Source organism: Mustela nigripes, chromosome 13, assembly GCF_022355385.1.
Source record: "Mustela nigripes isolate SB6536 chromosome 13, MUSNIG.SB6536, whole genome shotgun sequence".
NCBI classification, from domain to species: Eukaryota; Metazoa; Chordata; class Mammalia; order Carnivora; family Mustelidae; genus Mustela; species Mustela nigripes.
The window spans coordinates 39,139,326-39,165,960 of record NC_081569.1 but is presented as its reverse complement, the minus strand read 5'-3'; the positions used below and the strand labels follow the sequence as shown (position 1 = coordinate 39,165,960).

The following is a 26,635-nucleotide window of genomic DNA, read 5'->3' as shown; positions in this document are numbered from 1 at the left end:
GAGATAAAAACACAGTTGCCTCTGTCTGCCCAAAGAAGACCTCCCTGGTCCACCCCAGCCTTGGCATATTCATGGGACTGAACAGAGAGACCACAGGAGTTACAGTTTGAATGGATCAGAGTCTAAGTGGAAGAAGAATCCTTTGTCTCCAAGCTTCTCCGCATCCTTGTCCACCATACTTGCCTTCCTGTCTGCCTTTGTGACAGCACGGTCATCTACTGGTGCCCTGGTACCAGGGGCCCCATGAGCAGGCACAGCTCCTGTGTGATACAGTCCCGCCTTGGTTATTAAAAAGAAAAAAAAACATGTTGGCATTTCCTGCACTTGGGGGAATTAAAATGTTACTGAGGCCAGCTCATTGAAGCAGGTTTACTTTGTTTTTCATACCTGGAAAAACACCATCCCTAATGAAATGTTTCTCAGAAGGTTATCTTGGATATTTGACGGTGGTACTCAGAGGTCATTGTAAGCACGTGTATTATGAAACCTTAGGGGCTGGTGGCCTCCTTCAACTGAGTTATACATCTAATAGCCAGGGAATTAGAAGTCTCGATTATATGTGTGTTGTCATGTCCGCAAAGTCTAGGTGGGCCTTTACATGGTGTCTAATCAGCCACCTCTACCACAAAGCATTTTCCCTGGGACTGGGTTTGCCTGAGCCTCTTCCATTCCTCCTGCAGCTCCTTACGGGTCCTCCCTCCCGGCCCGAGTGTGCCCCCCCAGGCCCACCCTATCCACACATGCAGTTCCCCCAGCGGCTTGCTTGCCGTTGGGCCACATGCCTTGCCCATCTCTGCAGTTCGGTGTTTGTGCGTTCGGCAGCTGATGGAACACCATTTACACAGAGCCCAAACACCCAAAGACTTCCTAGTAAGTGCCTGCAAAGCCTGGGACACCGGTTTCCCTGTTGATAACTGAGCTACAGTGCTTCAAGTTAGGATTTAGTATCATAGCTACAACCTTATTGTAAACTCTACTAACTGGGCACATCTGTGGGACTGTTCATTTTCAGCCACATACAGTTTGTAAGTTTGGATTTTTACGATCTTAAGAACACAGAAGTTGAATCTGAATGTGGATTCTTTTTTTTTTTTTTTTTAATACAGACTAAGATGTCCTTAAATTACCGCTCTTAAAATCATGTGAGAGATTTATTTTGATTATGCGTTTGATGGGTTATGAGCTTACTTCGGAAGCAGATTTCAGCAATTATGTAATTCATTATTGTGTTTTGTTTTAGAGATTTCACTTATGGCAAGACTATAAAAACCTAGTGCTATCTTACAGGGCGTTAAAAAAAGGGAGTAAACAGAAGCACAACTCTGATTAAGTCTTTCCAATGTCTTCTCAGTACTATGCAGGATGACATTTTCATTCTTCATGAGCAAGAGTATGACAGTTTGCTTGAGTCTGTCTTCAAAACTGAATTCTTGAGCCTCTTAGCAAAGCGTTACGAGGAAAAAACCCAGAAGCAACTACCTCTGAAATTTAGCAATACGTAAGTGGGGACCTGGGGCCCAAACTTCTGAGTAAAGCTTGGTTTCCCCAGAGAGGAGGGGAGGCGTGTGGGGGTGGAGCAGGCTCTGACCGGCTGCTGTGCCTCCACTTCCCCAGCCAGTCCTGGGAGTCTGCCAAAGACAGTCCCCATGGGTCTGCGTTTCTGGGAAGTGATATGGACAGCTACTTAAAATGAAGATTTTCCTGTCATATGGCATAAGAAAATACAAGTGAAAAGAGCAGACTGTGGGGTTGTGTCATGCAGGCATATAGGCAGTGTGAAAAAATAAAAACAGGGTAGTTTTGGAGTTGTGAGTACACTTCTCTTCAATTTGGATTTATTTTGGTTGCTAGCGAAGGGAATTTAATTAAATAATGACCCCTTGCTGTGCCAGGAAGATGTGGGCTTTCTTGTGTCTGGCATCTCTCAGTTCTCCCCCAGCATGACCGAGGGAAATTGCAGAGGTACAGCGACACATCATAGTAGGTGTGGCCTGGAAAGCGTCCCCTTTCCTACTGTCCCCTGGGCAGGCGCACCTGAGTTCACCTGGAGTGACGCTGGTACCTGTAATGGGCTGCCTCGCTCACCAGCCGGTTTCTCAAAGGCGCCGGGCCCTGCATTCTCCTGCCTCTGGGGTCGGGGATGTTGTCCCCCTCTGACAGCCCCAGGTGGGCTGCCGTCATCCGCGCTGGCCTCGTTCTACCAGACGCTTGCCCGGCAGCAGAAGTCCACGCTGGGGTCCGCGAGTGCCATTTTTCTCACTGTTGTGTTCCTGCCCGTTACCCACAAATGTCCTTTGTCGCAGGCTTGAACTCAAGTTGAAAAAGGAGAACTGGGGTCCCTGGAGTGCAGGGGGCTCCCGGCAAGTGCAGTTCCACCAAGGCTTCGGTGACCTGGCCATTCTCAAGCCCAGTAACAAAGTGCTGCAGGTCAGCATCGGACCGGGGCTGCCCAAGAACTCCCGTAAGTGTCCCCGGGCACCCCCCACCTCGGCTTCCCTCCCCCTGCTTGGCACCAGGCTCGCTTCTCACCCAGTGCTCACGGTGGGTGCACACATCTGCAGGCCAGACCACCACGCGACCCTCCTCCTGCCCCCTGGCCCCGGATCTGACCCCCAGCTCCTTCCTTCAGTGTTGATGCCTGGTCAGTTCCTGCTCTTCTTGTTTCCTCAGCCCTTCTCTCTACAAGGAATTCCCTCTGCACCCCTCCTCCAGCTGGATTAATCCTACCTTCCTTTGTATCCTTCCTGAGACCTTATTTATTGTTTTCCTTTGCAATACACATGTCCCGGCACAGATGTCCTCTGCCCCACTCCTGCCCCCATGCCTCCATGTAGCTGCAACTTGTTTTCTAGCTCCTCATGTCTGCGTCGAGGGCATGAGTGTGCTTCCACCCTTCGTGGTGTCTGTGTCATTGGAAGACTAGACTTGAGATCTTGCAGGAAAGGCTCTTGACCCAAGCAGAGGTGGAGTGAGCCCTGAAAAGCGCTGGGACCCGTGACCCGCAGCACTCACACGTTCAGCCTCTGTGCCGTGTTCGGAATATGAGTGTGAACCTGAAAATGACCCCTCTTTTTCTCTTTTAAGATTTTTATTTGTTTGAGAGAGAGAGAGCACGCATGGGAGGAGGGAGGGCCAAAGGAAGAAGCAGACTCCCCACTCAGCAGGGAGCCGGAGGCAGGACTCGATGCTGACACTCCGGGATCCTGACCCCAGCTGAAGGCAGTCGTCCAACCAACTGAGCCATCCAGGCGCCCCCTCCCCCTCCTCTTTCTCTTTTGAAAGCCTACAAAGTTAGAAACACTGTTACAAGGTTGTTTGTAAAGGCATGGTCTCTAACATTTCAAAACCATAGTTCCGTGGACATACCTTCCGGCCCCTCCAGCCCAAGAGCTCCCAAGACAGTCTCTCCACTCCCACCTCCTGCAGATCCGGCCGGAGCCCGGATTCCACACTTCACCGGAGGTTCCCGTAAGCAAACCACTAGCAGAAGCCATAAAACCAACCGGCGGCGCTGATTTTGACTTTGGCTCGCTTGTTTATTTCAGGTCCCACCAGAAGGAACACCGCTCAAAACAGAAGTTACTCCGGTGGGATGCACAATGCCAACTACCCAATGAGAGCTGCCCCTCCCCCTCCAGGTAAGCTGTGTGTGCGCCGTAGAACAGGCCCGCTAATCGGGACCCCCTAACTTGGACAACGTATTTGGGAACGAAACCCAGAAGCAAGGAAGTGCACACGTATCAGCGGGCCGTGAGCCCTTTCAGTACCAACACAATGGCCCTGCTTGTGACCCCGACATGCAGGAGAAGTATGAGCTCGAGAGGCTGGAGTCAACGATCTGGGTTTCATTACCGAGCAGCATTACTCCCTGAGGAAAGGCTTCTTACATCAGTAAGAGAAAAAGGAGTTCCTTGTCTGTGGCAAGCAGAATGTTGTCAGCTTTTCAGTCATAGGATGCGGCCTTCCTGGGCCTGGGAGCCCGTCAGCTGTGACCGCGACACCACTACTGAGTTCCAGCCGAGGATCACAAGGATATTTTGTAACTAGTTGGTACCTTAATGAATTAAGCAGAAGATTTTTATTTTTGGTCAGATCGGTTCTAGGACAAGTGGTCTAAACACGGAAGTAGTATCTAAAAGGATTACAAAATGGACACAAAACATTTTTTAGGTCTTATGTTTCCTGTTTCTCATTTTTTACGATAAAACTACTGCATGCAGGTCAATAACATCCAGACCTGAGTAAATGCAAGATTTCTTGCCTATAAAAACCCATTTAGTGCTTCCCAAGCGCTCTCAAAATTTCCAAGATGTTTTTCCATCACTCACCAAATTCAGTCAATCGAGAACTGTCCCCAGAATATTTGGTATTCATAAGCTTAGGTGTCTAGGTCTGAAGGGGTCATCTTAGGACCACACTCACATAACTCAAATCATCTCACACAAGGGAATCCCATTTGTAGCCGTGTCCAGAGGAAGCGGCAAAAAGCATTTCTTTTGTTTCTTGCTCCGTAGTCTCCCTGTTGTGTGCTAAAACACGAACACCCGTGCCTAGCAGTAAGAAAGTAGTTCTCATCTTTTCTGGAGTCCCCATGCTGTCTGGCCCGGATCTCTCTCTTCCCCTCTGCCTTCACCCTTGAAGAAAATCCAAGCACAAAAGAACATAGGAGAACCAGTGTAGGATTATGTTACTACTTATGTGCTAGCTCTCCTCCCCTGGGCAAGATCCTAGCCAGAAGACCTGGAAAGCTCATTTGCCTCAGCTAGGTTGGCCAAAGTTGCCTTAGACCAAATACCTGACCTTGAGCTTGGCTCCCAACCTCTCTACATGACTTCTCCATCAGTAAAATGAAACAGTTGGACCTGAATCCCTTTTATCAGCCTTTTCTCACACTATCTGTGGTGAAGGAACAAGGTCAGTTGGGGTTTTTTTTTCCCTCTTTCTTTTCTTATTTCTTTCTTTCTCAACCCATTGCAAACCATACTTTTGTAAGATAAAATAAAAACTACTTGAAGAATGGAATTTTAAAAACAGTCAAATAGAAGCCCAAATTTCTTACTGGATTCAAATGACATGAAACATGTCTGTGAAACTGCTGTGAATGTTTCTGAGTGCTTATCCTTAATTTCTGAACTTATTGAGGGCAAGTGGCCCATCCGTAGACCTCTCACTTGGAGTATCACAGCCATTAGAGCACGCCCCTCTCCTTGACAACCTTGGCAGCAAGTAGGGGCTCACCAGGCTCCTTGTTTCCTTAAGGAAGAAACTGACATACTGACGGGTCACAGATCTTGCTCAAGGTCAACAGAGCCAATGGAGGCAGAGCCAAACTTGACTGGCTAGTGTTTCTTATAAACTAGGGCCATCCCGTCTGTACCAAAGAGTTCTTAATTCATTTGGAAGAGGTTTTGTGGTTGGTTCACCAAAATGTGCCTTGGGGAGTCTTGTTCTCCTTCATTCTTGCCCAGATCTGTCAGTGGGAGAGGAGATAAGAGAGCAGAGTCCATATACACAATGACATGATGATGCCCCTTTCAGCCTGGGCCTGTGGCTTGGAGCCCATCACCATATTCCATTACTTACCAGATCATGTGAGCTTGACTAGGAACAGGTGTCTGGCTAAGAGAGCTTGCCCTGTCTGTACTGATGCAACCAGCGGCCACATTTCCCCTGCCTGTGTGGAGTGCTCCCTCTACCTCCCATAGCCGGCTCCTGCAGAGGACACCTAAGGCTGACCCCTTGAAAATGGATGTCCAGCTGTTTAAAGAGCTGCCTGCCAACTCTCTTAAATCCTAACGTCATAATTCTTAGATCAACGAATGTGCCTGCCGACACATGGCAAGCTTACCTTTCCTTGCATGGGGGCTTTGACACCCTGAACATCTGGTTGTTCTAATGTCAGGTTCAACAAGCATGTGTGAGTGTCTGCTGTGTTCCAGCCACTGGCTCGGCACCTTACGATGTATTAGCTCGATTCCTCACGATTTATTTGTAGTCATGCCCTCTGTATTTTCAGATGGGAAAACAGAGGGCAAGAGAAGCTAAGTAGCTTGCTCTTGGCTAAGAGATGGAAGGAATTTGGAGAGCCTTTTAGCAGAAGATCAGAAATGGACGCGTTGTTTTCTCTCCTTCTCCTGTCTTTAGGTTACCATCAGAATGGAGTCCTCAAAAACCAGTTTCTGCCACATCCCCATGCTGCTGGCAACCAGAGGTTAAATCAGAAAAGTCTCTACACCTCCATGGCCCGACCACCCTTGCCACGACAACAGTCCACCGGCTCAGACCGAGTGTCTCAGACGCCGGAGAGCTTGGATTTCCTGAAGGTCCCAGACCAGGGTGCTGCCGGGTAAGCGTCCCACCTCCCCTAGACGACTCTGGCAACCTCTCTCTCCCTCGATCACAACAAGGTCCGGGGATTTCTTTGGGCAGTCTCTGAGTGCTTCTACGGTTGTTTTCTACCTGCCTGTTTTAATCCAGGAGCCAAAGCCAAGGCCATGGGGCTTGTGGTAGATATTTCTGGAAGTACAGCCAGGTTGATAGACATAGTTTCTTCTCTGGAGACGGCTTACTGTGAACCTCAGAGAGGGTCCCCTTCAGCCCTGAGACTCTGTGACCTGTCTTGTTGTCTGGCAGGGCTGAGGAATGATGGGGTTTTGATCTCCGTGCAGGCAGTGGCATAAGCCCTGCAGCTCAGGGCGCCCTTAGAAACTGAAGGATGACATCCCAGCCTTCTTTAAGGTATGGATGTTCTTATGCATACGGATCTTCAGGGCCTCAAAATGAGAGCCTGTCTGCCTTTCTAGAACTGAAAGTGAAGACTGGTAAAAAGAAACCCAGGGTTTTTAGCTGGAGGAAGGAAAGACTTCTGGAGCTCTATATTGATATCCCAAGGAGTCCTTGGTGTGGAAAGGGGGTTAGACACGTCCTGCGGAGTCACTGGGCATAAGACAGGCCAACTTTAAGACAAGTCAGTGAACTCTGCCAAGAGGTTGATTTTGACATCAGTGAACAAAGGAGCATTCTAGAAGCCCAAAGGTGAACTGCCTGGGCTGTAAGGAGCGCCTTGTCCCTGGAAGTGTTCAGGCACAGAGTAGATGGAAATAACCAGGCAGAAATACTGTAGAGTGATGTTGTCAAACACCAGATCAGGGCGAGCATCTTAGCTCAATCCGTGTTAACCCCTCCAGCACTGGACCTGCTGCGTCCGCTCTGTGAGCTCCGTCTTCCTCATCCAGGCCCTGGTGTGCTACCACCAGGCCGGCAGGTTGTTGGGAGGACCCGAAAGAACGTCCATAAAATGCCTGGCAGTGTACCGGATGTGTAAGGGGCTGCTCGGTCAGCCGTGGCTTGACGACGGTGATGGCGGTGACGGTGATAACAACCGTTACCTCATGGTGGTTGAACTTGTGACTTGGAAGGTTTCATCCCACCCCCATGATCCTCAGTGGCGGAGTAGTTTTCCCCGCTGAACCCCAGAATGGGCCTGCTCCAGGCCCCTCTTCCCCGCCCTGGGGCCCGCCTCCATTTTCCATTCTCTCCTTGTCTTTAGGATGATGAGGTTTCGTGTCTGGTCAGGAGACATGTGTATGACATAGAGCTGTGCCGGGAGAGAAACAACAGCTCCTCCCATCCCCTCCTAGGCCCCGTTACAGGATGTTTTTCCTGCCTTGTCAGCTTCCTTCGAAAAGACCACGAAGCTCTTATGAAAGTAACCACACTCTCCTGGGGTTCCTTTCCCGCCGGCTAGTCTCACCTCATTTGGGCTCCAGATACGAAAGCAGCTCGGTTTTTTACTCATGGCTGTCTGTAGAGGGGTTGTAGCCCTTCGCTGGGTCTCTCCCCACTTACCGCCACGCTTGTGTAGACAAGCTGCTCCCCACTGGTTCCGGGGATCACGGCCTACCTGACTGGGGCGTGGTCGAAAGCAGTAGTTCTCCGACTCTAAGGTACGCAGAATCACCTGGAGAATTTCCTGGCCCACTTCCAGAGTGTCTGGTTTAGCAGGTCCGGAATGGTACCCAAGAATTCCCATTTCTACCAAGTTCTCAGATGCTGTTGCTGCTGATCCAGGGACCACATTTTGAAAACCGCTCATCTGAAGGCATCTGTTGTCTCATTGATAAAGCCAGGAATGATGCTGTGTACAAGTGAATTCAAAGGGTGCTGTCGAGGCGCTAGGATTTTTAGTCCATAACCCAGACCTATGCTCTCCGGAAGGATGGACATGTGAAAATAGTCCAGCAGCCCTTCCTGGACCAGGGTTGATGTCCCCACATAGGCAAGGGATGAAAATCCATCAACAAAATGCACCAAATCTCTTAGCTCTGTCTGTTAGCTTCCTACTTGCTTTCGCTTTGGCAAGCAAGACCATCTTTCCAGCCCTGCTTTGCAAGTTACAGACTTGCACACCAGCCAACTGGGAGCATCTGTCAGCCAAAAGCAGGCAATTTAGGAACACTGTGTCTTAACTGAGGCTGCTCCCTTCCAGCCCTCGGCTGCCTGGCTCCCCATTTAAGTCTCGTCACGCCCTTTGCCACCTCTGGGTCTCAGCATACGTGATGGCATATCAGGCATATGTGACATTGGCTTGGCAATGGCCGTGAGGCTGGAGGGGAGGGCACCTTTGCACCCGTCTACCAGGAAGGAGGCTGTTCCTGGCTTCCTGTGGTGCGTGTCCTCTTGCCCGGCGCACTCCGCCCCGGTAGCTACAAGAATCCCAGCCAGCCTCTCCTTTGCACCCTGAGATCTGCCGTGATGCCAACATTCCTTGAAAAATCACATGCCGGTCAAAGGGCTGAGCTGCTTCTTCGGATTTCATTTCTAAAACACATGAAGGGAAAATTAAAATAATTTCTAATGTGATCAGAGACCTTATACGGGCGTGAGACACATGCCCGAGGCATTTTGGGAGTCGTGGGGTCGGCTGCCTTTAACAGCTGCTCTTTGCCAAGAAAACACGAATTGCGTTCATTTCACAGCAGCCTGTTGGAGCAAGCAGCAGACTCTGGGATCCCAAATCTTTCCACAAACACGAACGCTGCTATATACATCACAGCTCCAAGCAGTGACCTTGAACGTGCCAATTCATTGAAAACCAGATAATGGTGGTCTTTCTCTGCTTGGGTGTTCACACTCTTGGGCTTATCTTCCTTTTCCCTCTCCCACCCCCGGTGCACTTTTCTGTATGGATGCATTTAGCATAAGCAATCATTTCTTTTGGATCATGTAATGTGGATAAAATCAAATGGTGTAATTAGCACCTCGAGTTAATTCCAGAAAGTCTCGGTCAGTTTATTTTAGGTTCAGCCAGGTTTTCTGGAGGGAGCACAAAGCCTTCACTAAATTACCATCCTAACTGGGTTCTTTCCCCTCGCCTTGCCTTGTTTGTGACACGGGAGCTATTCTTGGTGGCATCTTCATTGTCACTGGCTGAGGAGACAGAGAGAGGAGGTGTCCTGCAGTCTCTCAGCATACCTTTTGAAATGTCTGGTGCATGTTCTAGATCTTTCCTGACCCTCAGGAAAGACAACAGGTTAAGCAAGAGTCATACAAACAATTCACTCATCACCCTTTGCCCAGGAACACTGTCTTTTTGGTTGGCCTCTTTAATCCCGTGGGCCATTTCATGAGAGGGCAACTTCACGAAATTTCGAGATATCCCAGAGAAGCCGAAAAATATTGAAAGTGCTCAGAGCTGGGGCTTCTGGCCATGCCACAAAGAGGAGGGATCGATAGAAAAATTCAAATGCTGCCTGTGTGTCTCTTGACAAGATTCTCCTAATGGGGTCATATTTTCAAGGGGCTTAAAATTTCCAACAAGTGTCCAATAGCAATATTTCTCAACCCACAATCTACAGGAGCAGCAGCCGTATCCTGGCCCAGGCAGACATGAGGCTTAGGAATTCCTGGCATCCATTCCCACATTTCCAGTAATGTTTATAGATTCAACCTTTTGGAACCGAGTATATTTTAAAGAGCCAATGAAATAAAATGCCATTATTTTCCTTCTTGGAATTTCAAGACATAAATCTCACATCTGCAGAACAAAGGGGTGATACTAGAAAGCTTAATCTCAGCTCACCCTGGGATCAGCTAGGTACACCCAGCTGCCCCAGAGGTGTGGGAGCAGCGGAGATGCCCATAGAAGGTGGCCTGACGGTGTGCAGAGAGCACAGGAGTCACAGCTACAGGGACGGACTGGGTGTCGGTCCCTGATTTCATGTGTTCGTCCTTCACGGATTCAGGCATCAGATATTCACGGAGCCCCATGCCTGCTCTGGGCCACACGTTGGACACACGAGTCGCTTCCCTCATCACTAGCTGTGTCCCTTCCTGTTTGTCATGGCGTCTTTCCACACCTTGGGGTCCTCACCTGTGTCGTAAGGATAATAATCTCAGGTTAAAGCCCACTCCTCAGGGTGTCTTGAAGACGAAGTAAGGGCTTTGCAAACGACAAGTGTTGCGCACCTTGAAAGTTGATGTGTGTTGGCTTTATTACTCTTGTCCCCGTGCTGTGGTCTTACTGGTAAATACTCCTGTTCTACCAGGACTGAAAGGCGGCTTTACTCTTAGGAACTCAGATCTCTGGACTCCATGCGGGTGGAAGCCTCAGGCATTGCAGGCTTTGGGCCAGAGTGGGGGAGGCGTTCTTGTTAAACATCCTTTGCTCCTTTCCCGGTGACAGCTCGCGTCCTACGGGCAGTGACAGGCCTTACCAGAGGAGAGCAAAGGCACAAACACTCAATTGCAGATAGCCTTGTCCTCACTGACGTCATCCGGGGCTTTGCTCTCTTGTGAGACTGGGCAGCTGTCCATAAGGGTTCAGCTGTGGGTCGGCAGCCTGAGGTCTCCGGGCAGAGGCCCCCCTCACCGGTCTTCCCCAGTCAGGAACACGGGGCTTGTCCCGTGGTGCGGTGCGTGCACAGCAACTTGGATGGGAGGCGCTTGAGGACTCGGGAAACCTTGTGGGGTGGTTTAGGATGGATTGCGCCCGAGGTCTGGTGCCCTCCTCCGAAGAACGACGTGCTGCGAAAGCAAGTAGCCGTAGTTCACCTTCCCTGTGTGCTTGTTTTCCTCGTGGGGAAGAGATACACCCACATGGTAAGGATGGGTCGAGTCGCCGCAGGGAAACCGGATTACATTGCACCGAAGTTACGCAGAAGGAAACTGAATGGGCTCGGTGATGGGGAGTTTCAGAACTCAGCATTAATATGTATAGAGTGCAAAATAACTTAGGGAGATTCTGGAATTCTTGCCCCAACCCCCAGGGTCCCCATGAAAGAATTGCTTTTGGGGCACCTGGGTGGCTCAGTGGGTTAAAGCCTCTGCCTTCGGCTCAGGTCATGATCCCAGGGTCCTGGGATCGAGCCCCACATTGGGCTCTGCTCTGCAGGGAGCCTGCTTCCTCCTCTCTCTCTCTCTCTCTCTGCCTGCCTCTCTGCCTACTTGTGATCTCTGTCAAATAAATAAATAAAATCTTAAAAAAAAAAAAAAGAATTGCTTTTGTAACAGTCTTCAGTCATGTAAAGCTTATTAGGAGGGCCCGTGTCCTAAGACACCAGAGGTGCCAGAACAATCTAACTCCTACCTGTGTGTTAACGAAACCAGTTCAGGCAAGACGTGTGTAGACCAGTGAACGGGCCACCACGACCGAGTGGGGACAGCAGCGTGCTGGTGTGGCTTTCTGGAGATAAAAGGGCCAGAGTTGGGGCACTTGGGTGGCTCAGTGGGTTAAAGCCTCTGCCTTTGGCTCAGGTCATGATCCCAGGGTCCTGGAATCAAGCCCCGCATCGGGCTCTCTGCTCAGCAGGGAGCCTGCTTCTCTGTTAAATAAATAAATAAAATATTAAAAAAAAAATAAAAAATATAAAGGGCCAGAGTTGGGAAGAGATGTGTAGCCATACACCATCGAGACTAGTGTCCCGCCATCCTCCAGCAGCCAGACATTGATAATATCAAGCACGTAGACAGAGGTAAAATGTGGGAGAATAATTAGGAAGGGTTGAGTTTTGAGTATTTATTGCCTTGCTTGTAATTTATTCAAAATTGTCATTGTGTTCGCTCTTGTCTGTGACAATGGCTGTGTTTAAGAGCTGACTTGCAGAATTGGCCATGCGTAGCGTCCTCCTCCCCTGGGCCAGACGGAGTCCGTTCCAGCTCACTGGGTGAGCGGGCCCGGATCCCTTCCTCGTGGCATTGACCACTCGACCCGGGGCTGCACGTGGAGGCCTTCGGGGCCCCTGGAAGGCCTCATTAATCAAGTCCTGGCAGCTGGTAGTCCTTCTCTTTCCTCATTATTGATTACACAGGATCGCCACCTAGTGATGCAAAGGGGGTTGTGTGGGTTGAAGGCTGAGACTCAGACGGAGCAGGGGAAGTGGCTGTAGCTCCTGACCCGTTTCTGGCTCTATGTTGTGGTAAAACGGAGAGGCAGCCGTCACGTCTTTGGCACAGACGTCCTGGGCTCCGTCGTACATCTGACAGTGGAGTTTGCGGAGAGCGTGCTAGAAAGCATCTGAGCGTTAGGGTGAGCAGTCCCGGTGGGGCATGGGGGCAGGACAGCCCCCGGGACCAGGAAGGTGTGCGCAGGTGCCCTGAAGCAGCACCTGTGAAGATGCCCGGCACCGTGTCTTGCCCGGAGCAGCCACGGTTGAGGCGAGCTGGTCTGACTTCCTACAGCTGCAGGAAGGGGTTCCCAGGTGACCTGCCTTTGCTGAGTCGCACAAGAAGGGTGGAAACAAACTGAGATGGGAGAATGGGGCTGCAGGGGCTTGGCTCTGACTGGCTGCCTCACTGGGCAGTTGTATGCTCCTTTCTGGTCACAGAGGACACTGGAACGGGGAAGAGCCAGATCACGGTGACTTGAGGATTGGTTGTCTACACAGACACTTCCCTGATGCAAAATGCAAAGCTGTCCCCCGCCTCCACAGCCATCCCCCTCAAACTCAGCCCCCCAGCCCACATTCTGCTCCCCAGCACTCAGTACCTCATCTCAAAGCTACCTGGACTCTCCCTGCTCTCAGATGTGGGGTACTGTGAGCCCTGTTTAGGCAAGGCGGCTAAATCACTAGGTGGCTTTAGATTGGTGAAGCACGGTGGCCATGGGCCAGGGCCTGGGACAACCAAGCCCACTATTGCCAATGGCCTACAAGTGACTCTAAACCCCCAGTATCCCCTGAGCTTTTATTTTGGTTGGTTTTACTTTGACTTATCCTAAGGAAGGATCCTCTGATGCCTTGGGACCAAATACCGTGCAGTGGCTGTGCTCGCGCAGGTGTTTAAATAGTCCTGCTCTCCTCCATCTCGCCAGCCGGCCCTGCTTCTGGGACATCCAGCGCCCCTGGGGCGGACAGACTGGCTGAGGTCACTCTGGGTATCAATGAGCCGCCAAGCCAAAAGGGGTCTATGTGATTTACTTTGTTGTTTTTTCTTTAAGTAGTTTTTTTTTTTTTAAGATTTTATTTATTTATTTGACAGACAGAGATCACAAGCAGGCAGAGAGGCAGGCAGAGAGAGAGGGGAGGAAGCAGGCTCCCTGCTGAGCAGAGAGCCCGATGCGGGACTCGATCCCAGGACCCTGGGATCATGGCCTGAGCCGAAGGCAGAGGCTTTAACCCACTGAGCCACCCAGGCGCCCCTCTTTAAGTAGTTTTGAGATATAATTTATAGATTCTTAAATTGACCCATTTAAAGTACCATTGAGCAGTATTTAGGTGCAGATCTATACAACCATCATTGTAATCTAATTTAAAAAAAAGAATTTTTAAGTAAACTCTATACCCAACATGGGGCTCACACGAATGACCCCAAGATCAGGAGTCCAATGCTCTACTGACTGAGCCAGCCAGACACCCCATCATAATCTAATTTTAGAATTTTCATCATCCCCGAAAGAAATGTCCTTCCCCCAACCCCTAGCCCTAGGGAACCACTAATCTACTTGCTTTCATTATAGATTAGCTTCCTCTGAATATTTCATATGAATAGGACTACCCTTTTGTAAATAGAATTGTTTCCTCAGCCTTGTATTCTCTAATCTTGCTTAACTTGTTTATTGGTTGTAATAGTTTTTAGTGCATTCCTTAGGTTTTTTCCTACATGCAAGATCATCTCATCTGTGAAGAGAGGTAATTTTACTTCTTTTCCAGTCTGAATGCCTTTTATTTTTCTGGAGTACTTGCTCTGGCCAGAGCTTCCAGTGCGGTTTAGAACAGAAGTGGTGAGAGCTGGCATCCCTGTTTTGTTCCTAATCTTAGAGGGAAAGCATTGGTCCCCTAAAGATGACATAAGCCAGGAGTACGTGAATAAGGTGTCCCGACCCCAGCCAGGGCTCGTAAAGAAAGGTAGGAAGATACCAGTGTGGCCTGCGGCAGGTCTTGAGGCTGGAAGCCCGCAGGGGCCACACTTGGCGGGGTATTTTCTGGGCCCCATGCAGGGTCTTGGTTTATTTCCCAAGGGCAGGGAGAAGCTCTCAGGATTTTTAGTGGAGGGTGTAGTGAGCTAATAGACACTGAGTTGGGGGATATTCAGGGAGCCCAGGAAGGATGCAGCTGGCAGCAAAGACATGAGGGAGGAGGAACTGCCAGGGCTTGGTCAAAGCTGGAGGTTCTGGGTAGAGCAGCCAGGGGGTGACGCCCAGGATTGCTGCAGGAAGGACAGTCGTACATTTCAGACAGTCATCCACCTTTTTCTCTCCACTGGCCCCTTTTCCTCTGGGACTACACCTAACTCCCAATACTCTTGGGCTTAGACGCCTCATCAACTGCACTAATGTTGGTAAGTTCCCCCTGGACATGAGAGAGGTCAGATCTCCATCTATGAGTATTTGGCGGGAGAAAGAGAGAGAGGGAGAGAGAATGCATGCATCCTTTCAACATTACATCCTAGAACTAGCAGCCTGGAAGCTTTCCTCCCTCCCAGGGTATTGTAATGCATACCCTTCCTCCACACCCTCTCTTCCTTGTTGCTGGGAAATCAGATGACTTCTGGTATCCAGGCCAATGGCTCTTATTAACCAGATGCTGACACATCCTTAATATATAGGTTGCTTAATTAAAAGCCTGCTTGCCTGGCCAGGTGTCAGAGAAGCAAGCACTTCTCGAGCAGGGAATGGGGATTTCCAATCGACTAGGGAGGAAATGATGTCATGCTAATGATCTACAAGATGCCTTTCCTCTATGATGAAAGAAAAGTGTTTGGTGGTAGGTGGGGACAGTGGTTGACCTAAGAGTAGAGCCCGAGTAACCTTGGGGTTTGCTCCCCACCCACACAGGGAGCCCTAGGCAGCCCCCTAAAAGCCCACCCCTGATAGAAGCAGTCCTACCCCACCCAGCTGGCAGCCAGGACCACCCCCCCACACACACAAACACACCCAGATACCCATGATCTAACCTCATCAGCCCCCAGTGAGCATCTGTTATCAAGGGACCTCAGTGAACAGCAGCCCTGGCCTGCTGAGAGCACAGGTCAGAGTGGGTGTGCTTTTCCCCTTCACAACTCAGGTTGCGGTGGAGAAAGACTCTCCCTTCTCCTCCTTCCTGCCACAGGTAAGAACACACCTGGCCAGGCTGAACAGCCAGCCCCACTGAGTTGAGTACAGCCCAGTTTCTCAGAGAAGAAATCATCAATTTATGTTTGTTTTGTGAGCAAATGAATGTGGGCTTTTCCTGGTTTCGTCCTCAGGCAAAGTGGGAAAGAAAACATTTGCTACTTTTTATTCTAAATGCCTTGTATGAACATATTTAACAAAGAGTTGTTTCAGATTAAAGATCTCGAGCTATATAGCGCTTTGCCTTTGAGACAGTGTATGAAGGGCAGCTGGGGCGGTATAGTGCCTAGAAAGAATACGTTTTCATTTTTGTTTGTTAGTCACCAGACAGTCCGTTATCAGTTTTTGATGTGTGTCCCTAATTCATCGTTTGCATAGGACACCCAGTGCTCCACGCAGTCCGTGCCCTCCTTCCGTTCAAAGCTAGAAGATGCAGGTGAGGGTGCTAGTGCCGGACATGGCTTTGTGAAGGCCACGAGGAAGGGAAGGTGCTCCCGGCATCCAGCGGGCAGAGGCCCGGATGCTGCCCCACAGCCCATGGTACTTGCCTACCCAGCCCTGCTCCCCCCCCCCCACCCCCCGCCGCAGAGCCTCACCAGCAGGGCAGGAGTATTCAAAGCAGTGCTTTTGTTTTTATTGTTATTTTTCACGATACTAGAACCTGAAATCATCCCAAATGACCATTGACAGGGAACTGGAAAAGTAAATGGTGACATATTTATGCTGTGGAAGAGGTTGAGGCCCTGAGAACACATGGCCAGTGTGTTCAATATAGAGCGAGTGGTGGTAGAATGGGTTTCCTTTCAGGGGCGCCAGGGTGGCTCAGTCGGTTACGCATCGGACTCGTGATTTCGGCTCAGGTCATGATCTCAGGGTCGTGAGATCGAGCTCTGCGTCAGGTTTTGCACTGGGCATGGAGCCTGCTTAAGATTCTCTTTCCCTCTGCCCCTCCCTGTCCCCCTTCCCCCCGCCGGTCTAAAAAAAAAAAAAAAGAGAGAGAACATGATTCCTTTTATCCAGTTAAACAGGCAAAAACCATGTGTACTGTTTAGGAATACTTGTGTGTATGGTAAAAACACAAAAGCAGAATTATTAATACAGAATGCAGGGTGGTGGTTGATTCTGAGAAGGATTGCTGTTGAGGAAAGGTACCTGCAGGCTTCTGGGGCCCTGACAAGAGTTCTTTCTCCAAAGTTGGGGGCAGTATTTTTATTCTCAGAGAAATCTTGGGAATTGGCGTATCTTCTGGTGGCTTGAAGTGGATTTGAACTTCTGGCCAGTGCTGGCTCTGTGCTCCAGACCAGCACACAGTGGTACCTTCTGTTAGCTCCCATCTCTTACCTGCCTGCACTCTCTCCACAGTGTCCGGAGACAAACGAGCAGTCGGCCTCCCCCAGCTGGGGGCAGACCTAAGCCCCAGCCCAAGCCTAAGCCTCAGGTGCCACAGTGCAAGGCTCTCTATGCCTATGATGCTCAGGACACAGATGAACTCAGCTTCAATGCCAATGACATTATCGATATTATCAAAGAAGGTAAGTGCATGGTTGGCTGGCTGGCTGGAACAGCCTCCTGAAGAACATCTGGTCACATTGCTATAAGAACTAGTTTAAACACGAAGGGAATTTATAGACTATTCTAACTGAAACTTGGAGCAAAAGGCTCAGCTTCAGGCTCAGTTTGATCAAGGCTCCAAAATTTTTTTTCTTTAAATATTTCTTTCAGCTCCACCTTCTTTGTATTTGCTCCCTTCTTGGCTGTTTTCCCTCATGGCAGCAAAATGGCTGCATCAATTCCAGCAATATCAAACTATGTCCAGAATCTGCTTTATCTCTGAAACTTCTCTTAGCCATTGGACAAAAGCCCTAGGTTTCACTCTGATTAGACCAAATTGGTCCTGTGTCCATTCCTGAATCTCTGTAGCAAGACAAGGGCTGTACCTGTAGTAGGTTAGGCATGGCAGGGACTTCTGTAGGAAACGGGAGTTAGGACTATCCCACCCAAACTTGATGGCCTCCTCATATGGAAAGTAGATGGAATGGAAGCCAGGGAGGCAACCTGGAACATCTATTATAAAAGTAGTCTGTGGGCTTGGCTGAATGCTTCATTAATTTGGTTGAGCTGATAATCTAGAATATAATATACATAGGACCAAACACTAGCTTATGGAAGTTTTTCAAAAAGATAACTCCGGGGTACCTGGGTAGGACAGTTGGTTGAGTGTGTTGATTTTGGCTCAGGTCATGATCTCAGGGTTGTGGGATTGAGTCCCGTGGCAGACTCCCTGCACAGAGGGAAATCTGCGTGGGCTTCTCTCTCCCTCTCCCTTTGCCCCTACCCTGCTCCAAAGCAAATAAATACATCTTTAAAAGAAAAAGGTAATGGCAGATTTAGGATGTTAAAAAAGCACCGTGAAGGAAATGGCATTTGTGGTGAGGAAAGGGGAGAGACAGAGAGCCAGAGAGGCTGGAAAGAGCAGGTCATTTTAGGAAAAGGAACCGACGCTCAACTGTGGCAGGATCCCTCGGGGATGTCACAGGAGACCACGTGAAGCTGGGCGCAGCCTGTTGGTGGAGGACCCTGAAGGACGGGCTCAGGAGGACTGAGGACAGTGCGGAGCCGTCCGTTACAAGCAGAGCAAGGACAGCCTGCGTGAAGTGGCCTTGGTTAAGTTTAGCCTCCAGGAAGAGGTGGCCAAGGACAGGTCCAGGAATGGTGTTTTTAAGCCATTCCCTCATCACAGGAGCTCAGTCAGGAGATTTAGGTGCCTGGACTGACCTCCTTCTAAATGGCTTCTGGGCATTATTTTGACCTCCCTGAGCCACCTAGTTTGCTATAGGTTTCAATATTTTAGCCATTTAGTATCCTTTCTAGAAGGTGTCAGAGTCCAAATAAAGATTGAAATAAATGCTTAGTAAACACAAAACCGTTTTTATCACCAGCTTTGTTCAGCAAAAATAGTGGAAATGACCAGTTACCCAGTAACAAAGATTGGCTAAATAAGCTTTGCTCTATCCCGTCAGTGAACTTTGATGACATTTTTGTTAGAGATCATGATGCAGTAGTGCGGTATACTTACTGAAATGGAAAAACTGTTCATGGGAAAAAGGAAAAAGGTTATAGACTGTGGACTATCGTCTCATTTTTGTAAAAATATAAAACAGATGGCTATCTGAGTGTATGTATATATTCATGTGTTCATAGGTGGTCTCCTTAAGTGTTGAGTTTTGAGTATTGCTTTCTTTTCATTTCTAAATATTTCAGATTTTTCTAGAAATAACACGTATTTGGGGTTTAATCAAAACAATTACATATTTGTGGAAAACGTCGAGTCCTAGAAGTTTCTCAGAAAATGCTATAAATTGTCACTGTAATGGGTGCAGTGCAGTGTGAGTACAGGAAAATAGGACAGAATAGAATCCAGAAACAGACCCATGTATATACAGGTGTTTAATCTAGGATAAATGTGGCATTTGAAATCAAGAGAAAGGAGAGACAATGACTTTTCATTCTGAAAAGAAAATAAAGTTAGGGCTCTACCTCATACATAAAGCAAATACCAGATGAATTAGAGATCGAAAATAGGTAAATGAAATACCATGATCTGAGCCAAAATCAAAAGTCAGACACTTAACCAACTGAACCAATAGGTAATAGAGTATTACCTATTAGAACAATGTTTTATTGTCCTAAGAATAAAAGGTCTATGTTCTTTGAGCCAGGAATCTCTCCTGTAGACCTGCTTGCACACAGATATAAAGATATAGGTAGGGACACTGATTCCATCAGTAGTGGAAAAAGAGGGAACAAGTGTCCATCAATCAGGAAATGGATCTATAAATCTTGGTATAATGCAGCTGTTTAAAAATGAGATGTGGACGTGGAAAGACAATACCTGTTAAATAGTATTGAAAAGCAAGATGCAGAATAATAAGATAGAGTGGCCTGTTTCTGTTTAAAATGAGTGTGTGTGTGGTTATAGTCACAGAAGAGGGTCTGAGAGAATGTAGACCACATACCTACTCCTGGTGGAGTCTACGGCCATACCACCCTGAACGCGCCGATCTCGTCCTACCCCTGGTGGAGGGCCTGGGATTAAGGTGGGAGGCGTTGCAGATCAGGTTCTTCAGAAACATTCCGCGCTGGAGGAAGGAGTGGGAAAGGTCTGATGGGGGAGTAGCCCTGTGTGGAGAAAAGTGGGGAGGCAGGACTGGGGGCCCTATCCTGGTCCCCGACTAGGCTCGGCGTGCCTGCACCCCAAGGGGAGCCATCAGCCTCGTCTCAGAGGCCCGGCAGTCCTGGAGGGCTGAGAGCGGGACGCTGTTAGCAAAGCCTCACGTGGGAGCAGCAGGTTCTTGCTCAAAGAGGACCCTGAGTGGTCTGTGTCTGCTGTGGGGGAGGGGTTACTTTTTACAACAGTCTCGTTCATTTAAGAGAAAATAAAGGGGGCCCCTGGGTGGCTCAGTCAGTTAAGTGGGTGCCTTCGGCTCAGGTCACGATCTCGGGATCCTGGGTTGGAGCCCCACGTTGGGCCCCCTGTTCAGTGGAGAGTCCGCTTCTCCCTGTCCCTCCACTTCTCGCTCTCTCTTGCTCAGATAAATAAAATCTTTAAAAATAAATAAAAAGGACAAAGAACGCAGATGGAGGGAGCCAAACCACCTTTCCCCACATGCTGCACCCACAGGAGCGGGGCGTGTTTGGCCCAGGCAGACCTACCTTGCTCACCCTCACTCTCACCATCTCTGTCTCCTGCAGATCCTTCTGGCTGGTGGACAGGTCGACTACGAGGCAAGCAGGGCCTGTTCCCCAACAACTATGTGACCAAGATCTGAGGTGCACAGAGACTCTGACGTCACTGGAGTGAAGGTGCTCCAGACAGGGAAGGGGACGTTTTGGGGTTCTCCTTCTGATCCATAGCGAGCAATTGCTTCCTTTTTCTGGCACCTTCCCCATGGAGGACAATGATATGCTGGGTTGGGGACAGGGAGTGTCACTCCATAAACGATCCTAAAAGGTGGCCCTATTCATAGGAGCCCAGGAGGGCAAAACAGCCACCCACTAAGATTTATTTATTGTATTTAAACCTGGTGAGAGGACAGGCAAGGTCCGCTCAGACCTTGTTGGCTCTGTCGGAACAGCACCCGCTGGCTTCCCAGGCCCAGGGAACGGCTGTAGGCGGCCGCTGACAAGTGCCTTTAGTCAGAGAGCACATTGCTTCCATCCCTCTTTTCCTTCCCTGACACACACATTCCTCTCTGCGACTTTCCCTCAGGGAGGACCTGCCCTCTGCAGGCTGGGCTTGGCGGGAGCGGGCACTTCCGGTGCAGACGCCGAGGGCCGGCATGGCCTGCGGAGCACGGGTGCAGAGGGTGCTGGGTTACGCTTCGCCGGGACCATCCGGCTGCCAGGCTGAGCAGGGGCTAGGGGCTGGGCTGTTGGCCTTGCTTTCTCTGGGTCTTCAGTTGGAATGTGGCTGGCCCATGTTGGTTTTGTGTTTAATGCTGTACCTTTTATAAGAAGGATCTCTTTTTTTTCAAGCTGTACATTTATAAAAAACAGATCATATACTGTATATAAAAATCTGAAGATGGTAGAAACATGTATGAATGTACTAAGTAGTATTCCACTGTACTTATTCATAAGGTAGGTTTTATTACCAGACTCCCACCAGGTACTTACAAGTGTGCACTACTCCTTTTCAACTATAGAATCAGTGTTACTGCTTTCTGGCCCAGCCCCTGCAAAACCTTCCTCAACCCTTGCCCTATAGGTAATTTTTCCTCTGTCCCCTGTCTCTCCCGCTACCTCCTAAATAAATAAAGGAACCAATGAACCACCTGTTGTTTTGTGACATTTTCTATAAGTTGAATTGGACCTCCCTATCCCCTCAAAGATGTTGAACCCCGAACCCCAAGTACCCCACAATAGGACCTTATTTGGAAATAGAGCATTTTTACAGAAAATGAAGTCATTAGGGCGGGCCCCAATCCAGTATAACTGGTGTTCCAATAAAAAGGGGTCATTTGGACATGGATGGCCACAGGCAAGAGAACACGAAGGGACAGCCATCGCTAGCCAAGGAGAGGGGCCTGGCACAGATGTGCTTCCCTCACAGCCCTCAGAAGGAACCAACCTTACCCGCGTGCAGCAGACTGGAAAGACTGGCTTCCACAGCTAGAAGACAGTCCATTTCTGGCGGTCAGCCATGCAGTCTGTGGCACTTTGTGAAGGCGAGCCTGGCGGGCCTAGCCGGCCAGTGCAGTGTTTGTTGCAATACTAGTGAAAAGTCAGAAACGATGGAATGTCTATGGATGAGGCAATGATTCTCAGGGGAGACTGTCACTTCTCTGCCTCTCCTTCTTCTGATTGCCTTGGCCTTTTGGAAGCTGTTGGGAAAGTAGGGTTTGACCAGCACACACCTTTTTGCCATTCCAAGATTCCTGAGTCCATGGGAAAAATTATCAGGGGTTATATATAAGGGGAAAAAAGTTATCTGAACTTACAACAGAGTAAACCACTTAATTCTGTGTGTTCAAGAACAGAATAACAAATAACGTTTAAAGTATATTTTGGTCCAAGGATGCCTGGGTAGCTCAGTAAGTTGAACAGCCAACTCTTGATTTCAGTTCAGATCATGATCTCAGGGTCTTAAAAAAGAATTTGGGGCCAAGTGACAGGACAACCTGAATTAAGCTTAAGTTATTTTGAAAAGGCCTATCTTGAGGATAAATGTTAACTCAAGCTTTGGAGGACCTAAGGTGACCTTGGGCAGTAGAAGGAATCATTAGTGAAATTCGTTAAATAAAAATATTAAAAAGGATGAGATTGTGCCACTTGAGACAACACGGACAGACCTAGAGGGCATCATGCTAAGTGAAATAAGTCAGACTGAGAGAGACAAATACCATATGATTCCATTCCTTAGTAGGATCTAGGAAAAAAGAACAAACAAAAAGCAGAATTGGACCTATAAACACAGAGAGTAAACTGGTGGTTGGCTAGGCGAGGAGGGGAGGAGATGGGCAAAATGGCCAAGGGGGAGTGGGAGATCCAGGTTTCCAGCCATAGAATGAGTAAGTCATGGGAATAAAAGGCACAGCATAAGGAGTGCAATCAATGACATTGTAAAAGGTCATGAGAGAGATGGCAGCTATACTTGTGAACACAGCATAATGTACAAAGCTGTCAAGTCACTAAGCTGTACACCTGAAACTACTGTAGCATGGTGGGTCAGCTGTACTAAAAAAAATTATTGGCTTTACATAATTTTCCTAATGTTAAGTGTTAAAAAAAAAAAAAAGCCACATTGGGGAGGGGAGTGCAGAATGAGTCTTGGCTGCTTTTAATGTAATGATTGGCCTTCAAAACTGACGTGTAACTCGGATCCCTCAGGCTCTAGGTGACGACACAGGAACAGAGTCTAAGATCCACACAAGCAGTGAGAAGAGCCCTGGGTCATGGGACTCACAGAGCAGGTCCCAGCCCTGCTCCCATGTGCCTTACCTAGCGCCAGGCTCAAGGAGGTCTTCAAATGTTGCTTCAGCAGGTGAGGAAGTTCACTAAGGTCATGATCCTAGGTTTCTCTGGGCTCTGCATTTAGCCAGGCCTGCCATTTTGTTCCCTGTTCAGTTGGGTCAAGAGTCACTTCACCTGGGAGAAGGTATGTAAAAAGGATCAAAGGGCCACCCCTGCCTTCTAGAACATGCCATCCTGTCTGGGTTGATGGTGTGTTTGTGCACATACACCACACATGGATAGCAGCAGAAAATGCAGTGTAAGGATATGACATCCCTTCAACCAAAGCTTGAAAGTAACCAAGCACCTCGAGTAGGCTTGAACATTCCCTCGGGCAGAGATGTTGAAACAAGTAACAGACCAGCATTCGCAAACGCTTTGGCCTCAGAATCCCTTTACACTCTTCAATATTATTGAAGACCTCAGAGTGTTCCATTTTTGTCCATTACAGCTATCAGTATTTAACCATACTAGAAATTCAAACAGGGCGCCTGAGTGGCTCAGTGGGTTAAGCCTTTGCCTTTGGTTCAGGTCATGATCTCAGGGTCCTGGGATCGAGCCCTGAATCGGGCTCTCTGATCAGCAGGAAGCCTGCTTCTCCCTCTCTCTCTGCCTGCCTCTCTGCCTACTTGTGATCTCTCTCTGTCAAATAAATAAAATCTTAAAAAAAATTCAAATAAAAATTTAAAACACCAAAAACACACACATTCTACTAAGCAGCAGAGTGATGACATCATCATGTGTCATGTAGCTTCTGGAAGATTCCACCATACACTAATGAGATTCTACCACCTAGTAAGAATGGGAAAAAAAACTACTATTATCCTAGTATTACCATGAAAATGGTTTGACATGCAAAAGGGCCATCTCTTCCACAGTGCTTCAGGAAGAGAGACTGATACACATGGAGAGGACAAAGGGTGAGGCCTTTCTTATAACGTACTCCCACCAGCAGGCATGCAAACCATACACATGTATTGTCCCAGCCCATCTGATCAAACGTGACTCAATCATCAAGCCCGGCCCTATGAAGGTGAAAAGGGGATGAGTTTCCTTCTTAAAGAACTTTCCTTGCAAAGTACACATACCATATCCACTCGCAGTGGCTAGAACTTAAGTCATGTAGCCTCAACTGCCAGGGAAGCTGGGAGGCTTTGCTGGAAACAGCGAGTCACAGTGCAGAGAGCAGCTCATCCAGGGCACCAGGAAGAGGTCTTCCTCCTCCTTCAGCAGGACTCCTTCCAGGCAGAGACATCCATGAGAACAAGTGTGGGACAACGTGGCTGCGTACCCAGGTAACTGACAACCTCCATCAGCCTGCCACGGAGCAGGGCTTGTACAGGCCAGTCTTCTCCGTTCCGGACTCCTTCCAAACTCTGCGGTCTTCCCCTGCATGGAGCTGGTCAGATCAGGCTGGCCCTGCCTCTGCTGGCTGCTTTTATGGTAGTTTCAGCAGCGGGTGGGGGCAGAGTCCGGCTTCAAGAGTACAGTGCACACAGGATGCATCTTGGTGGAAAAGCTAACAATGTCCCTGGTACCCTTCACTTTGAAGGTCAATGAGTGGGAGCCATTCTGCAATGTCACTCGCTCCCTTTGCTGCCTCGTTTTGTGTTTCTCCCAAGGCCGCTCCCGAATTTAGGAGCTTATTTACTCTGACCAGCTACTCAACACCTTTCCCTCCTACAGTACTAGACCTGCCCCTCTGAGAGGCATGGCCTGGTCTAAAACCACTTTGCAATGAGAAGGCTCAGTATAGTTCACTCCCTTGCCCCAGATTGCATAGCTCTTAAGGAGAGGAACCATCAGTTGACCCCTGATCTGACACCAAGGCCCATGTTCTCCATCTGTCTCCAATCTAACTAATATCTAATTGTCAATCTTCCAACCTCCGATTATCCTTTTCTCAAACAAGAACCAAAAAATAATAATAATCAAAAACCAAAATTTAAAAAGAGGAAGAAGAAAAACTCACAAATAAGACTCAACAGCTTTAAACCTGCAAACTCCTTTGATGGGAAGAGCGGTGTCTAACATATCTTTGAATGCCCAGAGTCCATCTCTTTCCAAGACCATCAGCTTCCTTAAAATAACAGCCACCAAGGTTCGAACACACTCCTACACGGTCCTAAGGGCTTGCCATACCTTACTCTGTACTCCAGCACTATAAGTGAGATGTCCGCACCCCCTTCTACAGACAGACACGGCCAGAGACATCCCATAGCAGCTAACGAGATGCAAGCCAGCTTCAGGATCTGTACTTTTCAAAAACAGTGGTTACATTATCTCATTTTCTTATTTCAGTGTTTTTATGATATTATGATTTCTACTTTCACAGCTTGCATCACATTTATAACACTTTGGTTTTGGGTGCCTGCTGTGGCACATAAGGAAGTATCCAAAAGGCATTTTTTATGACATCCTGGAAGTATGAATTTCCTGAGTTGGGGTACTTAATATTTAACTAATTAAAATCTGTAATAAAGAAGCTATAAAACGTCTTCAGAATACTTCTACAAAACCCGTCCCTTCTTGATGAGAAGCTGAGCTCAAGCATCTCTGAGAAATAAGTTGGCTTCTCAGAGCCAGGAAAGCTCCCTGCATGTTCTCACTTCATTACTATGCACACGTGTGACCCAAGTCAGTGTAAGGCTGCTGTGGGAACAAGTCTCACTCAGCCAGGGATATCTAGAAGCTTTACACCAGGACTTCAATGTACACAGCCTCCAGGTTCCCTGTTCTTGAGTGCTTGGTACCGACAGACATCTGTAGGTAGTCCTAAGCTGCCTGGGGTTGGGTAGGGAGCCCTAGCTGGAGGCAGCCAGGCTCGCCTCCCGGGCCAGTCGCAAGCCACAGCTATGTCACAGAACCAGCACCCACGGACCTCGCTGTCCCACACATGCTGGCTTTACCTAACTCTCCACTGGGGGAAGAAATGAGTTTACTACAAAGCTTCTCAGAACCTGTATAAATTTTACTGGGAGTTTGCAATGTTTCCCAAATGTATTTGACTAGCTCCTTTCCTGCAAAAAGCAACTGACAAGCGTTGAACTAATGGTTTGGGAAGTTGTTGCTATAAGGTACTCGTTTATTTTATGGTTTTGTTTTTGTTTTTGTTTTTAGTGGTTGGAGACCAAGAATGCACTCCCCCTTAGAGAAGAATGTTAAACTGCCCACCAAAAAAATAATAATAGTAACCTACAATGTAGCTGAAATAGGAAAATGCATTCCAACCTTCAACTCTAACAACGTGTCACAGGCCCATTTGTGTTTTCCAGCGGTGGTCCTTCAGGACTGACATTCCTGGTCCCCACCATGCCTTTGAGACAGAGACATATTATGAGGGTTGCTTCTGTTGGCCCTCACCCCAATGGGCAAGGTGTTCCTGTATAGGAATGAGAAGATAGTTAAGTAGGCTCTGGAAAGAGAATTGTCGTGGTTATCCTCCCATGTTCAATTTTCATAATGAATCAATCTTTGGATACTTAATAAGTTTAGGAATGGGTTAGCAACCACTGAAGCCAAGTTCTAGTTTGTTCCATTTGAGAAAATGATAGGAAGGTCTTTCCCAAAGCCACA

General features: G+C 48.5%; 1 protein-coding gene across 3 annotated transcripts in view; it reads left to right on the top strand.

Annotated features, from left to right (window-relative positions):
* Window positions 1-21,382, top strand: part of MYO1E (myosin IE) — a 195,408-nt gene extending 174,026 nt beyond the window's left edge. For all 3 annotated transcript variants that reach the window (XM_059372037.1, XM_059372036.1, XM_059372038.1), the window contains 6 exons: window positions 1,352-1,498; window positions 2,304-2,461; window positions 3,546-3,638; window positions 6,145-6,346; window positions 16,910-17,079; window positions 20,300-21,382. In XM_059372037.1, the coding sequence (XP_059228020.1) occupies window positions 1,352-1,498; window positions 2,304-2,461; window positions 3,546-3,638; window positions 6,145-6,346; window positions 16,910-17,079; window positions 20,300-20,376 (847 nt within the window). In that variant the 3' untranslated portion in view covers window positions 20,377-21,382. The remainder of the gene's footprint in view (window positions 1-1,351; window positions 1,499-2,303; window positions 2,462-3,545; window positions 3,639-6,144; window positions 6,347-16,909; window positions 17,080-20,299) is intronic.
* Window positions 21,383-26,635: the final 5,253 nt, after the last annotated feature.